Genomic DNA, 14,137 nt, shown 5'->3' on the forward strand with positions numbered 1-14,137 from the left:
TGATGGAGGAGTGGACTAGATTGTCCTGGAGGGACAGGGGAAGAGAAGGGAAGCTGTGTTTAGTGGTGGTGTCGTGTTGGAGTTGATGAAAATGGTGGAGGATTATTCTTTGCATGTGAAGGCTGGTGGGGTGAAAGGTAAGAACAAGAGGGACGGTGGGCGGCACGGTGGCACAGTGGTTAGCACTGCTGCCTCACAGCGCCAGAGACCCGGGTTCAATTCCCGCCTCAGGTGACTAACTGTGTGGAGTTTGCACGTTCTCCCCGTGTCTGCGTGGGTTTCCTCCGGGTGCTCCGGTTTCCTCCCGTAGTCCAAAGATGTGCAGGTCAGGTGAATTGGCCATGCTAAATTGCCCGTAGTGTTAGGTAAGGGGTAAATGTAGGGGTATGGGTGGGTTGCGCTTCGGCGGGGCGGTGTGGACTTGTTGGGCCGAAGGGCCTGTTTCCACACTGTAAGTAATCTAATCTAATCTATCCTTGTTCTGGGAGGGGAGGGAGGGAGTGAGGGTCGTGGTGCAGGAGATGTCAAGAGCTGTCAAGAGCCCTGTCGACTACTATAGGTGGGAAGCCACAGTTAGAGAAGAAGGAGCACATATTAAGAGCACCACTTTGGAAAGTGGCCTCATCGGAACAAATGCAGCAGAGGCGAAAGAGCTGAGAGAAAGGGATAGAGTCTGTAAAAATAACCTCAAGTTTCCAGTTGCCTGCCACTTCATGCCACCATGTTGCCTAGCCAACACTTTTGTCATAGGCCTCAGTGCAAGCCCCAAGAACAGCATCTCATATTTCACTCGAGGACCCCGCAGCCTCTAGATTCAACATCGATTTCAATAACTTTAGAACTTGATTCAATCCTTCCAAGTTTTCTACCCACTTTTCCATGGTGGTCCTTTCAATGACACAGGTTGCTTTCAGCCCAACCTACCCATTCCATCCTACTCATTATCAATTATTCGGCTTCTCTTCTGTTCTGGCTGATCAATAATCTGTCTACCTCTTTCATTTCTCTCTGTGTGGACTCTGCCTCCATCTATGCACTCAACCTGCCTCAGCAACCCATCTTCTGCATAAATATTACTTTTTCCTAGTTGCATCAGTTCTGATGAAGATTCAGAGCAGACTGGAAACTTCAACACTCTCCACTCTCCAGCACTTCTTGCTTTTCTTTGGTTGGTACAAAGTTAAAGATCACAATTGTAAGACACAGAATTGATAGCAAAAGTGATGTAACTGAAATTATACATTAAAAACTACCTTGATTGTTTAAGTCTCTCATCTGTTAGGATGACCGTGTTAGTTTCACTTCTTTCATATTTAAATCACAAATCTTTTTGTAAAAAAGTTACATTCTCAGGTTAACTTTAACAATTGGCGTCAGCCCAGATAATGTGTTGAAGGTTTGGGTCACTTCCGGTTTGTGATTCTTGTGTCACTGTCCTGATGTGGACGGGGGTCACGGCTGTGGGGCGGGGTCACGGCTGCGGGGCGGGGTGGAGTCACAGCTGCGGGGCGGGGTCACGGTTGCGGGGCGGGGTGGAGTCACGGCTGCGGGGCGGGCTGGGCACGTTCCCGCCAGTGCGTCATGACATCACAGCCCCGCGCGAACGCCTGCCGGGCTGAGTGGTGGGTGTGACGCGCACTCAGGAAGTTCGGGACCGCGCACGCACGCACGCCCTCCCTCCCCAGCGGGGGGGGGGCGCGGGGTAAGATGGCGGCCGGGAAGCTGCCGGCCCGGGTGTTGGAGCTGCTCTTCTCCTACCTGGAGCTGCCCGAGCTGCTGAGCTGCTCGTTGGTTTGCCGCCACTGGAACCGCTGCCTGGAGGCGGACGAGAACAGCGAGGTCTGGAGGAGCGTGTGCCAGCGGCTGCTGAGCGAAGAGGCGCTGAGCTCGGACATCCTGTGTAACCTGAGCAGCTACAAGGCCAAGGCCCGGGCCCTGCGACACGCCTGGAGCTCGGCAGACTGCTCCCGCAACGTCTACATCAAGCGCAACGGCTTCACCCTGCACCGCAACCCGATCGCCCAGAGCACGGACGGTGCCCGCGCTCACATCGGCTTCAGCGAGGGCCGCCACGCCTGGGAGATCTGGTGGGAGGGACCCCTGGGCACCGTGGCTGTCATCGGTGTGGCCACCCGCCGCGCCCCGCTCCAGTGTCAGGGCTACGTGGCCCTGCTGGGCAGCGACGACCAGAGCTGGGGCTGGAACCTGGTGGACAACAACCTGCTGCACAGCGGCGAGGCGGCCGGCAGCTTCCCGCAGTGTAACAACGCGCCCAAATACCAGGTACTGGTGCTGAGGTGGGGGGGGGGGGGGGGGGGAATGTTGGAGGGACAAGGGGAGAGCACTGGGGAAAAGGAGTAAGGGCTGGGGAGAGGACGGAGGGAGATCGGGGTGAGTGTCTAAGGAGGTCGGGGAGAGTAGAGGCTCAAGGAATGGGGTAGGGGTGTCAGTAGGAATTGAGTGTCGAGTTCAGGGAGACACGGAAGGGGGGAGGAGGGTTTAGAGAAAGGACGATGGGGAGAGATAGGGGAGATGAGAGTAGAGGAGTCAGAAGATTTTTTAATGTGTTTTATGGATTCATACATCTCAACAGATGGGTTAGCTTGCTTCCTGCATGTCTGTGTAGTGATACTGCAAGAGAAAACATTGCATGTTTGATAGCAGAAATTCACTACTTTTCAGGAACACAAACAAAACACAATTTTTACTAAGTAGAGAAGTTTTTTTCCAAACCCTTTCAATGCACTATATGACACTTAACAATGTCAAGGATGAACATTTGTCTACCTCATTTGCAATGTGTGTTTACTGTCTCTAGTCATATGCACTTGCATTCTCATTCTAACTTTTCAGATTTTTAACTGCCATTTCTACTCGCCTTTTATGTTTCTTCTACCTTTTGAGCATCTAACTCTGGATCTTTGCATGTTGTCTTCCATGAGCTTCCAACATTAAGAAAATATGTAGGGCAGCAAACTCGTGCATCATTTCAATGTAGCTTCTCCACCCTCCATTAGACAAGGTTATCACTTTTTTCAGAATTCAACTAGACGCATTATGTTTTGTTTTCAGCTGCAAATCATGACATCACAAATCCTGGCCTCAGTGGCAATGAATGGAATCCCCTGTCAATCAAACCCAAATATTATGTTGCTGGAAGTACCTGGGATGGATTTTGCACAGATAATTTGCATTATATAACTCTCCTTCACTTACTACATGGTGCTGGGGGGAAAAATTCTTCCTGCCGTGTTCAGGAGATTTTGTTTGCGGTAATTTTATTCATGTTTGACGTATCCTATAAACTAAAACTACAAGACCCACCAAGCAACAAACTGACACAGCAAGACCATTTTCACCCTTTCTAATGACTAGAGAGGAAAGAGGAAACCTTGCATATTAAAATCAGAGTCTGAATTGCTCATAGCCAGCCTTCGTGGAGGCAGCTTGCAATTGACATAATAGCATTTGATATTGATTCAGTTATATGAGGTCAATTACTGACTGAATAGATGAAACTTGCATGCCATTAGAATTAGTGACTTCTAATGTTGACACTATTGCACATTCCATTAATGTACTTTGCTGTATACCGGAAGATGCGGATGACTGCTTATAAATAGACTATCTGTGTCTCTAGATAATCAAATTATCTATTCAAAATCTTTGAGTTGAACTCTTTGGTCCAACTTGTCCATGCCAACCAGATATCCCAACCCAATCTAGTCCCACCTGCCAGCACCTGGCCCATATCCCTCCATTCCCTTCCTCTTCATATACCCATCCAAATGCCTATTAAATGTTGCAATTGTACCAGCCTCCACCACTTCCTCTGGCAGCTCATTCCATACACGTACCACCCTCTGTGTGAAAAAGTTGCCCATTAGGTCTCTTTTATATCTTTCCCCTCTCACCCAAAACCTATGCTCTCTAGTTCTGGACTCCCCGACCCCAGGGAAAAGACTGTCTATTCATTCTATCCATGCCCCTCATAATTTTGTAAACCTCTATAAGGTCACCCCTCAGCCTCCGACACTCCAGGGTAAACAGCCCCAGCCTGTTCAGCCTCTCCCTGTAGCTCAGATCCTCCAACCCTGGCAACATCCTTGTAAATCTTTTCTGAATACTTTCAAGTTTTACAACATCTTTCCGATAGGAAGGAGACCAGAACTGCACGCAATATTCCAACAGTGGCCTAACCAATGTCCTGTACAGCCGCAACATGACCTCCCAACTCCTGTACTCAATACTCTGACCAATAAAGGAAAGCATTCCAAATGCTTTCTTCACTATCCCATCTACCTGCGACTCCACTTTCAAGGAGCTATGAGCCTGCCCTCCAAGGTCTCTTTGTTCAGCAACACTCCCCAGGACCTTACCATTATGTGTAAAAGTCCTACTAAGATTTGCTTTCCCAAAGTGCAGCACCTCGCATTTACCTGAATTAAACTCCATCGGCCACTTCTCAGCCCATTGACCCATCTGGTCCAGATCCTGTTATAATCTGAGGTAACCCTCTTCACTGTCCACTACACCTTCAATTTTGGTGTCATCTGCAAACTTACTAACTGTACCTCTTATGTTCACATCCAAATCATTTATGTAAATAACAAAGTAGAGGGCCCAGCACCGATCCTTGTGGCACTCCACTGGTCACAGGCCTCCAGTCTGAAATACAACTCTCCACCACCACCCTCTGTCGTCTACCTTTGAGCCAGTTCTGTATCCAAATGGCTAGTTCTCCCTGCATTCCATGAGATCTAACCTTGCTGATCAGTCTCCCATGGGGAACCTTGTCAAACGCCTTACTGAAGTCCATATAGATCACATCTACTGCTCTGCCCTCATCAATCTTCTTTGTTACTTCAAAAAACTCAATCAAGTTTGTGAGACATGATTTCCCATGCACAAAGCCATGTTGACTATCCCAAATCAGTCACTGCCTTTCCAAATACATGTACATCCTGTCCCTCAGGATTCCCTCCAACACTGAGGTCAGGCTCACTGGTCTATAGTTCCCTGGCTTGTCTTTACCACCCTTCTTAAACAGTGGCACCACATTGCCAACCTCCAATCTTCCGGCATCTCACCTGTGACTATCCATGATACAAATGTCTCAGCAAGGGGCCCAGCAATCACTTCTCTAGCTTCCCTGATCAGGTCCTGGGGATTTATCCACCTTTAACCGTTTCAAGACATCCAGCACGTCCTCCTCTGTAATCTGGACATTTTGCAAGATGTCACCATCTATTTCCCTACGGTCTATATCTTCCATATCCTTTTCCACAGTAAATACTGATGCAAATTTAATTAAAATAGTTAATATCTGCAGGTGTGGATTTCTCTTTTGAAAGGTATTATGTCCTGTTAATATCAAAAGTCTACTTGAAGTTTTAAAGAGAGAAATCAGAACGGCACTGCGTAGAGAGCTTGAAACGAAACAGTTGGGGTGGGTTCATAGGAGAATACTGTTTCTTAGGATTAGTAGACCAGATGTCATCAGGATTATGAGACAAAAATAGATATTGCTGGAAAAGCTTTGTAGGTCTGGCAGCGTCTGTGGAGCGAAATCAGAGTTAACATTTCCTTTCCTGTGTTCTAAGGAACAGCATCCACAATTCCTCTCGTCACCAGATTTATGCTAATTTAGACCTGTAATGTCTAATGAAACAGGATTGATGAATGACTTCATAGTAAAGGATCCTTGGGGTAAGAGTGGTCAAATCATAATAAAAGCATTCAGTTTGAAGATGAGTAATTTTGATCTGAAATGAGTGTCTTTAAACTTTAGCAAAGTCAATTGTAAGGATAGAGAGGCAGAAATGACTGAAGTTTAATGTGAGAAGATTGGTTTAAAAATGAGAGCGAAGCAATAGCAAACATTTAAGGAGCTATAACTCAAAAGATGCACTCTGTTAAGAAAGGGAGGTACCATGAGATGCAGGCATCATCTAAGGCTAATTTAGAATTGTATCAAATTGATAGAAAAGAAGTATGGTGCTAAAAAGCTTCGTTGTCGCCCAGAGCAATAACACTTTACAAACAGCAAAGATGTTTTTTTTTAAAAAGGGAGAAGTTTGATGTGGGAAGCTAATAAGGAATGTTAAAACAAAGTAAAAGTTTCTACAAATATGTGAAAAGGAGGGTAGTTAAAGTAAGTGTCAGTCCCTTAGGAAATGAGATTGGGGAATGAATAATGAAATAATGAATATGAAAATGGCAGAGACATTGAACAAATATCTTGTATCTTTACAGTAGAAGGTGCAAGCACAATTCTAAAAACAGTAGAAAATCAAGATTCAAAAAGGGGCTTTCAAACAAGCACAATCACGAAACAAAAAGTACCAGGAAACCTAATGGGACTAAAGCCTGAATAGATAGTAATGTATTGGTTGTAATCTTCCAAAATTCCCTAGGTTCTTGAAAGGACTAAGCGTATTGGAAACTTCAGTTTTCTTCCCGACCTCTCCGGCCTATCACCCTCACTTTAACCTCCTTCCACCTATCGCATTCCCAATGCCCCTCCCCCAAGTCCCTCCTCCCTACCTTTTATCTTAGCCTGCTTGGCACACCCTCCTCATTCCTGAAGAAGGGCTTATGCCCGAAACGTCGATTCTTCTGCTCCTTGGATGCTGCCTGACCTGCTGCACTTTTCCAGCAACACGTTTTTAAGCTCTGATCTCCAGCATCTGCAGTCCTCACTTTCTCCTAGCTTCTATAAGGTATAAACACTTGCGTGGGGGGGAGTGGTGGTAATACGCAAAAGGATGATCTGATAGAACTCTTTAATTATGACATAGTTTTATTGAACACACAGAGAAGATAGCCACAGTAAGGAGTCATGAAATGAGCTAGTCATTCGTGAATCTGAAAGTCTTTACCCAGGAAGTGGTGAGAATCTGGAATTTGTAACCATGTGGATTAGCCAAGGCATCCAACATTGGCATATATAAAAGGAGGCTAGATTAGCAACATGAGAAAGAACATTATGCTGTAGCAAGATAAGTATACGGAGTTGGAACATAAATAACCTGTTTCGTTAATGAATAGCTCTTGTGTTGTAAGTTGTGTGAAATACTGTGTAAGCCAAATATACTAAAAAGTGACCCTCAAAATCGTAGTACTCTGGGGAGTTAAACTCTACCTTGACTATACACAGAGAGAAACTCAGCTGAAATCTCAAATGGAAATAAATCTTGATTATATTGATGAATCTTCTGTCTCTTCTTTTTATAAATCTGTTGCCTACTTCTTTCTACAGATTGGGGAAAGGATACGTGTCATTCTCGATATGGAAGACAAGACTTTAGCATTTGAACGAGGCTATGAATTCCTTGGTGTAGCTTTCCGAGGCTTGCCAAAAGCATGTCTGTATCCGGCGGTATCAGCGGTTTATGGTAACACTGAGGTGACTATGGTGTATCTGGGCAAACCACTTGATGGTTGATAGTGGGCAAACTGCATGAGTTTACGTCTTAGAACCAAAGGAAGCTGCTCAAAGGGCCGTGGATAGTCTTGTCAATTCCCGGCAATCAAAAGGAGCGATGTGCAGTAGTCCAAGGGAGTGCAGTGAGGACTGCCAACCGGCAGAACCCATATGGCTGGATCACCATTGTATATATGTCTAAATAATCTGTGCGTATGTAGTGATGTTGGCTGTCTGTTTTACTGTAACATGCTGTGTACAATTTCGCTATAATGATGGGTGGGGGGTGGGAACAGAGTCAGGCTGTAACTCAAATCATTTTGCTAACTGGAGATTTCACGTAAAATTGTGTACCCTAGCTGCATCTTGAAACACATTTGATTGTGATCGAATGCTGCACAGCTCAGGATTTTAAATTATTTATTACTGTGACACGGGCTGGACTCGCAAGGAGGTATCTTCTGGGGATGGGAGGGTGGGAATTTGAATGAAGTAGTGTGGATAACGTCTCGTGGATCGCTGCATGGCAGGTCTATGCCAAAGGGTAGGTGTTGGTGGTGGAGACTGACATGTAAACGTTTTAACAGTTGATTCCTTAAAAGAAACAGTTGACACTTTGCCACTTGACAGTATCCTGATTCTCTTGTCCTTGATCACATTTTGTTGATCCAATTTCAGGCTGTGTTATCAACGGTAAAGGAACTCTCTCTGCCCTCTTTACCACCAGTTCTTCATTTACTTCTTTGTTCCTATTTCAAGTTTTACAGAGCAAAGTGCAAAGTTGTATCTAATGGTACAATCTGAGCCATGCCTGTTTAGAAAATGGTTTGCAAGGGGGTTGACCTAATATCCAGTTTCACTTCAATTTCACCGAACCCATCAAAAGCTGCAGCACAAACTGACAAGTTCTTTTGAACTGGGTGGCTTATTCTCGGGGCTGTTGGACAGTGTTAGTGGTCAACATTTCAGCTTTTTAAAAAATGAGTTTGTTTTGCGAGCTCTGCGATGAATACAGCCAGTTGACAAATTCAGATGCATGTTGTATGCTGAAGTGCACATAACTTTCGGCAGTTCCCTGATGAATGCACCAGTTAAAGAGTTATTCATGTTATTTGTTTCTGTTTGAATCTTGCTGGAGCGCCTGAATAAAATGTACAGGACTAAAGAGTCATACAGCATGGACTAGAATCTAATTCCACTGTGAATTTGAAACAAAAACAGAAATTGCTGGAAAAGCTCAGCAGGTTTGGCAGCATCTGTGGAGAGAAATCAGAGTTAACGTTTCAGGTCGAGTCACCCTTTCTCAGAAGGCCCCGATCTTCAAACAGGATTGCAAAGTGATTTTAGGCATTCTGGGGAATGGTACTGGGTGCCATTTTATACACCTGAAATTTCTCTGGAAAGCTTTCCAAACATTCCTGGGGTCAGGAAATGGAGATATGCCCTGGCTATATAGTGCAACCCCCTCTCAGGTTTCCCACAAATTTCATTTGATTCTGGGGGTCCGTTTGTTGATCCGGTTTCCATACCAGTGGAGTTGGAGTAGTCTGTTTTAGAAATACGCTACTCGGTAGATGAGAGCAACCCCAGTGGTTAGGCCTGGAGCCTTCACCTTTAGCCCAACTATTGTACAATGACAACTGGGCCTGATTTTAATTTGAATTTCCAATTAGAACATGGGAGGGTATTTATTTGGAAAAGAAAGTATCCAAATGTGAAGTTGTGGATTTACTGCGCACTTCTGTCTACTACAAGGCAGTCTTGATGAAATGTATTGCTGCTATAGAATTGTATTTCCGTTATTTTTGTGTATTTTTGTAACTTTGATTAATTTTTTGTGTTACGGACATGATGAACATGGTATTTTGCTATTTACGATCTTTTATTTGTGCATATGTCATGGATTTTAATTTGTGAGCAGTTTTAAATGACCTGAATTTTTGTTTTGTAACGTAAAGGAGTCATTGTTGTGGTTCTGTTCGCCAAGCTGGAAATTTGTGTTGCAGGCGTTTCGTCCCCTGTCTAGGTGATATCCCCTAGACAGGGGACGAAACGTCTGCAACACAAATTCCCAGCTCAGCGAACAGAACCACAACAATGAGCACCCGAGCTACAAATCTTCGCACAGACTTTGTAAAGGAGTCATTTTACCCTGAGAATGAATTGGTAAAAGATGAGAGATCTTTAACTTTGACCGTGAGATTGCAGAGCATGGCTGAGGCTGCTTGACAATACACTACACCTTTCTTATGGGCATTAAGACACAATGAGGAGAGTTGGAATTCTGCACTATATTAAATGTATGTTTTCCAGTTATCCTCATGTAAAACATGACCTCATGTGTCTTAGAATAAGGTCATCACTGCTTTAGCTCAAAAGTCACAACTGGCACGTTAAATAAATTACAAAGGAACTTGAGGGAAGTGTAATAATTAGCCTATTCTTTCAGGCTTTCTATTGTCAAATAGTAAAATCATTTTGTTTATGCTTTAGCTAGTTTAGAATATAAGATCCTCAAATATCTGTTTCTGTGTACTAAACTAGACAGTGTCCTTATGATCCAAAGGGGACATCTGACCTTCAGATACTTCAGTTGCCATTTCTGTATTAGGGAGAGAATGAGAACCCTGGAGAAATCGTTTCACCAGAGATTCACCTAGAGGAGTCTTCGATTTTAAGCAGTCAATCCAGAGTGTCTCTTTTGTTTTTGGTTTGTGCTGAAATTTACCTGACCTATCTATTTCTGCCTTTGTACATAGTTTTATCTGTAAATAAATCTGGAGTAGTTTTCAGTCTGGACAATGGTCTTGCAGCTGGAATTTGTTTCTCTTGCAATGATAGCATTAAAAGAAAGCCTAGCTCAGCATTTAAATAGAGTCATAGACTCTATCGACTCATAGAGATGTACGGCTTCGGTCCAACTCGGCCATGCCAACCAGATATTCTAAATTAATCTAGTCCAGTTCATCAACATTTGGCCCATATCCCTCTAAACCCTTTCTGTTAATGTACCCATCCAGATGCCTTTTAAATGTAATTGTATCAACCTCTTCCACCACATCTGGCAACTTATTCCACACATACACCACCACCTGCATGAAAACGTTGCTCTTTAGGTCCCTTTTAAAGTCTTTTTTTTTTCCCCCCTCACCTTAAATCTTTGCCCTCTAGTTTTGGACTCCCCAACCCCTGGGAAAAGACCTTGACTATTTACCCTATTCGTGCCCCTCATGATTTTATGAACCTCTATAAGGTCCCCCTCAGCCTTCAACGCTTCAGGGAAAATAGTCCCAGCCTATTCAGCGTTTTCCTATAGCTTAATCCCTCCCCCCGGCAAGATCCTTGTAATTTTTTTCTGAATCAAGTTTCACAACATCTTTCCAATAGCAGGATGACCAGAATTGAATGCAGTATTCCAAAAGTTGTGTAACCAATATGCTGTGCAGTTGCAGCATGACTTCCCAACTCATACGCAATGCACTGACCAATAAAGGCAAGCATACCAAACGCTACCTTCACTCCCCTGTCTACCTGCAACTCCCCTTTGAAGGACTATGAACCTGTGCCCCAAGGCCCCTCCTGATTAGGGTTGAGGTGGCAGTACCTGCTTTCTTAAACATTCATGCAGGAAGTACAGTTGTTCGCGGGTGGAACTCTCGGATGGCAAGGTTTGTAGCTCAGGTAGCTCTTCTGTTTGGCAACACTCCCCAGGACCTTACATTAAGTATACAGGTCCTGCCCTGATTTGTTGCACTGAAATGAAGCACCTCACATTTATCAAAACTAAAATTCAACTGCTGTTCCTTGGCACATTTGCCTATCTAAGAAGGTCCTGTTGTACCCTAAGGTAACCCTCCTGTTCACCACTGCCATTTTGTTTTATCATTTATCTCAGATGCTCAATAGCTTTCCTTAGTGAATCAACAAGGTGCACATATTCCAAATAAGAATAGACATTAAAATGTGAAGAATTGTTTTCATTGGATGGGTACTGGAACAGGAGGATAGAGATGATAATGCTTAGGGAAGTGTCTGTCAATGTTGTTCAGATAGATATCCAGAAGGCTTTTATTAGCTTTCCATATAAGAGATTATTAGGAAAAAGAAACACTTAGAATTGAGGGTAACCTTCTGATAGTGGCTGAGAAGCAAGAGACAAAGGGTAGAGATAGAATTCATGAGCTAAGTAGTATTCCTTCTGGATCTGCATTAGGCTACAACTTTATACTATTTCTGTCAATGATGGAACAGATCCAGTTTGCAAAAGATACTGAGTTACAAGGCACCATAAGTGGATTAGCAGAGTGCAGGAGACATAAAAAGAGATGTGAAAAGATTTAGTGAGTGGGTATAAACTGGCTGAAGTCTAATCTGTGAAAGAGTATCAGAACACTCATTTTGGATTCATGAAAGATAAATCTCTCACTTTTTCTCCTAATGGAACAAGGCACTCATGGAGCAGCAGACAGACTTTGGGTCTTTGTACACAAGTTGCTAAAACTATGGTGCACAAGTACGGAAAGTAAGAAACCTGGTGTGCATTCACTCAAATTTATGCAGCACTGGCGTGATTAACTTGTGTTTACATTAATATTAAACAAGTGGATCAATAAGGGAATCTAGCCACCACCTCATGGTGTCTAAAGTAAGGGCAGCACAGTGGCTTAGTGGCTAGCACTGCTGCCTCAGCACCAGGGATCCAGGTTTGATTCTAGCTTGGGAAACTGCATGGAATTTGCCCATTCTCCCCGTGTCTGTGAGGGTTTCCTCCCATAATCCAAAGATGTGCAGGTCAGGTGAATTCGGAATGCTAAATTGCCCCTAGTGTTCATGGATGTGTATGTTAGGCACATCAGTCAGGGGTAAATGTAGAGTAATAGAGGAATGGGTCTCAGTGGGTGACTCTTTGGAATGTTGGTGTGGACTTGTTGGGCCAAATGGCCTGTTCCCCACTGTAGGGATTCTACGATTTCTGATTGCTTCACCATTGACATTTAAAAGCTCGCCATTTCTAACTGGACCAACCATAGGTTCTGCTGTTGCTGGAAATTATATTCACCCTGTATTGAACTTTGAACTTTGGAGATGTCCAAAACATAAATTTAAAAGGGAATTAAGGAGAAGTTTTTCCATTCAGAGATTTGAATGTGGGACTTGTTCACATGGAATAGTGAACACGGACAGCATATATACATTTAAAGGGAAGCTATATAAATGCAAGAGGGAGAAAGGAATAAAAGGATATGTTGATAAGGCAAGATGAAATTAGCTGGATAGAGACTCCTACAATGCACAAAGGTCAGTATGAAGCTGTTGGGCTGAATCATCTGATTTTGACATAGAATTAAATGTAGGGGATCATGATTAAGAAATTGGTTATGTCATCATTAACGAAAAAATGTATAGACTTCAGCAAGATACTGATTGATTGGTCAGCAGGGTAGAAAAGTGGCAAACAAACTTCAATCTGGAGAAGAATGAGATAATGCATTTGAGAACACTAACAAGGTAAGGGAATACACAATAAATGGTAGGATACTGAAAGGAAGAGAGATCAAGGATTGCATATCCATCGATCCCTGAAAATATGAGGCATGTAGATAAGGTAGTCAAGCAGGCATCACAATACATGCATTTCTGAGGTAATGCATAGAATTTGAGATCTGCTAGAACTGTACATAAATGACTAGTTACAAAGCTAGTTACAATGCACGATAATAATTCACTAAGGTTCCATCAACACCACTCTACCACCTAGAAAGGAGAACCACCACTGAAACTTCTCATCCAAGCTATAAAGCATCTAGACTTAGAGTCATAGAGATGTACAGCATGGAAACAGACCCTTCGGTCCAACCCGTCCACGCCGACCAGATATCCCAACCCAATCTAGTCCCACCAGCCAGCACCTGGCCCATATCCCTCCAAACCCTTCCTATTTATATACCCATCTGAATGCCTCTTAAATGTTGCAATTGTACCAGCCTCCACCACTTCTGCTGGCAGCTCATTCCATACACGTACCACCCTCTGCATGTAAACGTTGCCCCTTAGGTCTCTTTTATATCTTTCCTCTCTCACCCTAAACCTATGCCCTCTTGTTCTGGACTCCCCCACCCCAGGGAAAAGACTGCCTATATACCCTATCCATGCCCCTCAACTTTGTAAACCACTATAAGGTCACCCCTCAGCCTCCAAGGCTCCAGGGAAAACAGCTCCAGCCTGTTCAGCCTCTCCCTATAGCTCAAATCCTCCAACCCTGGCAACATCCTTGTAAATCTTTTCTGAACCCTTTCAAGTTTCACAACATCTTACCGATAGGAAGGAGACCAGAATTGCACACAATATTCCAATACTGGCCTAACCAATGTCCTGTACAGCCACAACGTAACCTCCCAACTCCTGTACTCAATACTCTGACCAACAAAGAAAGCATACCAAATGCCTTCTTCACTATCCTATCTACCTGTGACTCCACTTTCAAGGAGCAATGAACCTGCACTCCAAGGACTCTTTGTTCAGCAACACTAGGACATTACCATTAAGTGTATAAGTCCTGCTAAGATTTGCTTTCCCAAAATGCAACACCTCACATTTATCTGAATTAAACGCCATCTGTCAGTTCTCAGCCCATTGGCCCATCTGGTCAAGATCCTCTTGTAATCTGAGGTAATCCTCTTCGTTGTCCACTACACCTCCAATTTTGGTGTC

At 43.9% G+C, this 14,137-nt stretch overlaps 1 protein-coding gene across 1 annotated transcript; it reads left to right on the forward strand.

The window, feature by feature from the left end:
• The first annotated feature begins 1,678 nt into the window (after positions 1-1,678).
• Positions 1,679-10,228, forward strand: fbxo45 (F-box protein 45). The gene is made up of 2 exons (XM_072573157.1): positions 1,679-2,283; positions 7,262-10,228. Exons 1-2 carry the CDS (start codon positions 1,708-1,710, stop codon positions 7,445-7,447), a joined length of 762 nt encoding a protein of 253 aa, XP_072429258.1. The 5' UTR covers positions 1,679-1,707; the 3' UTR covers positions 7,448-10,228.
• The last annotated feature ends 3,909 nt before the right edge of the window (positions 10,229-14,137 follow it).

This window comes from Chiloscyllium punctatum, chromosome 6 (assembly GCF_047496795.1).
Source record: "Chiloscyllium punctatum isolate Juve2018m chromosome 6, sChiPun1.3, whole genome shotgun sequence".
Lineage (NCBI taxonomy): Eukaryota > Metazoa > Chordata > Chondrichthyes > Orectolobiformes > Hemiscylliidae > Chiloscyllium > Chiloscyllium punctatum.

Excerpts from the sequence above, each read along its gene's own strand:
- fbxo45 (XM_072573157.1), top strand. The coding sequence starts at position 1,708 with ATGGCGGCCGGGAAGCTGCCGGCCCGGGTGTTGGAGCTGCTCTTCTCC. Across the intron at positions 2,284-7,261 it reads ACAACGCGCCCAAATACCAG|ATTGGGGAAAGGATACGTGT; the intron begins GTACTGGTGCTG and ends TTCTTTCTACAG.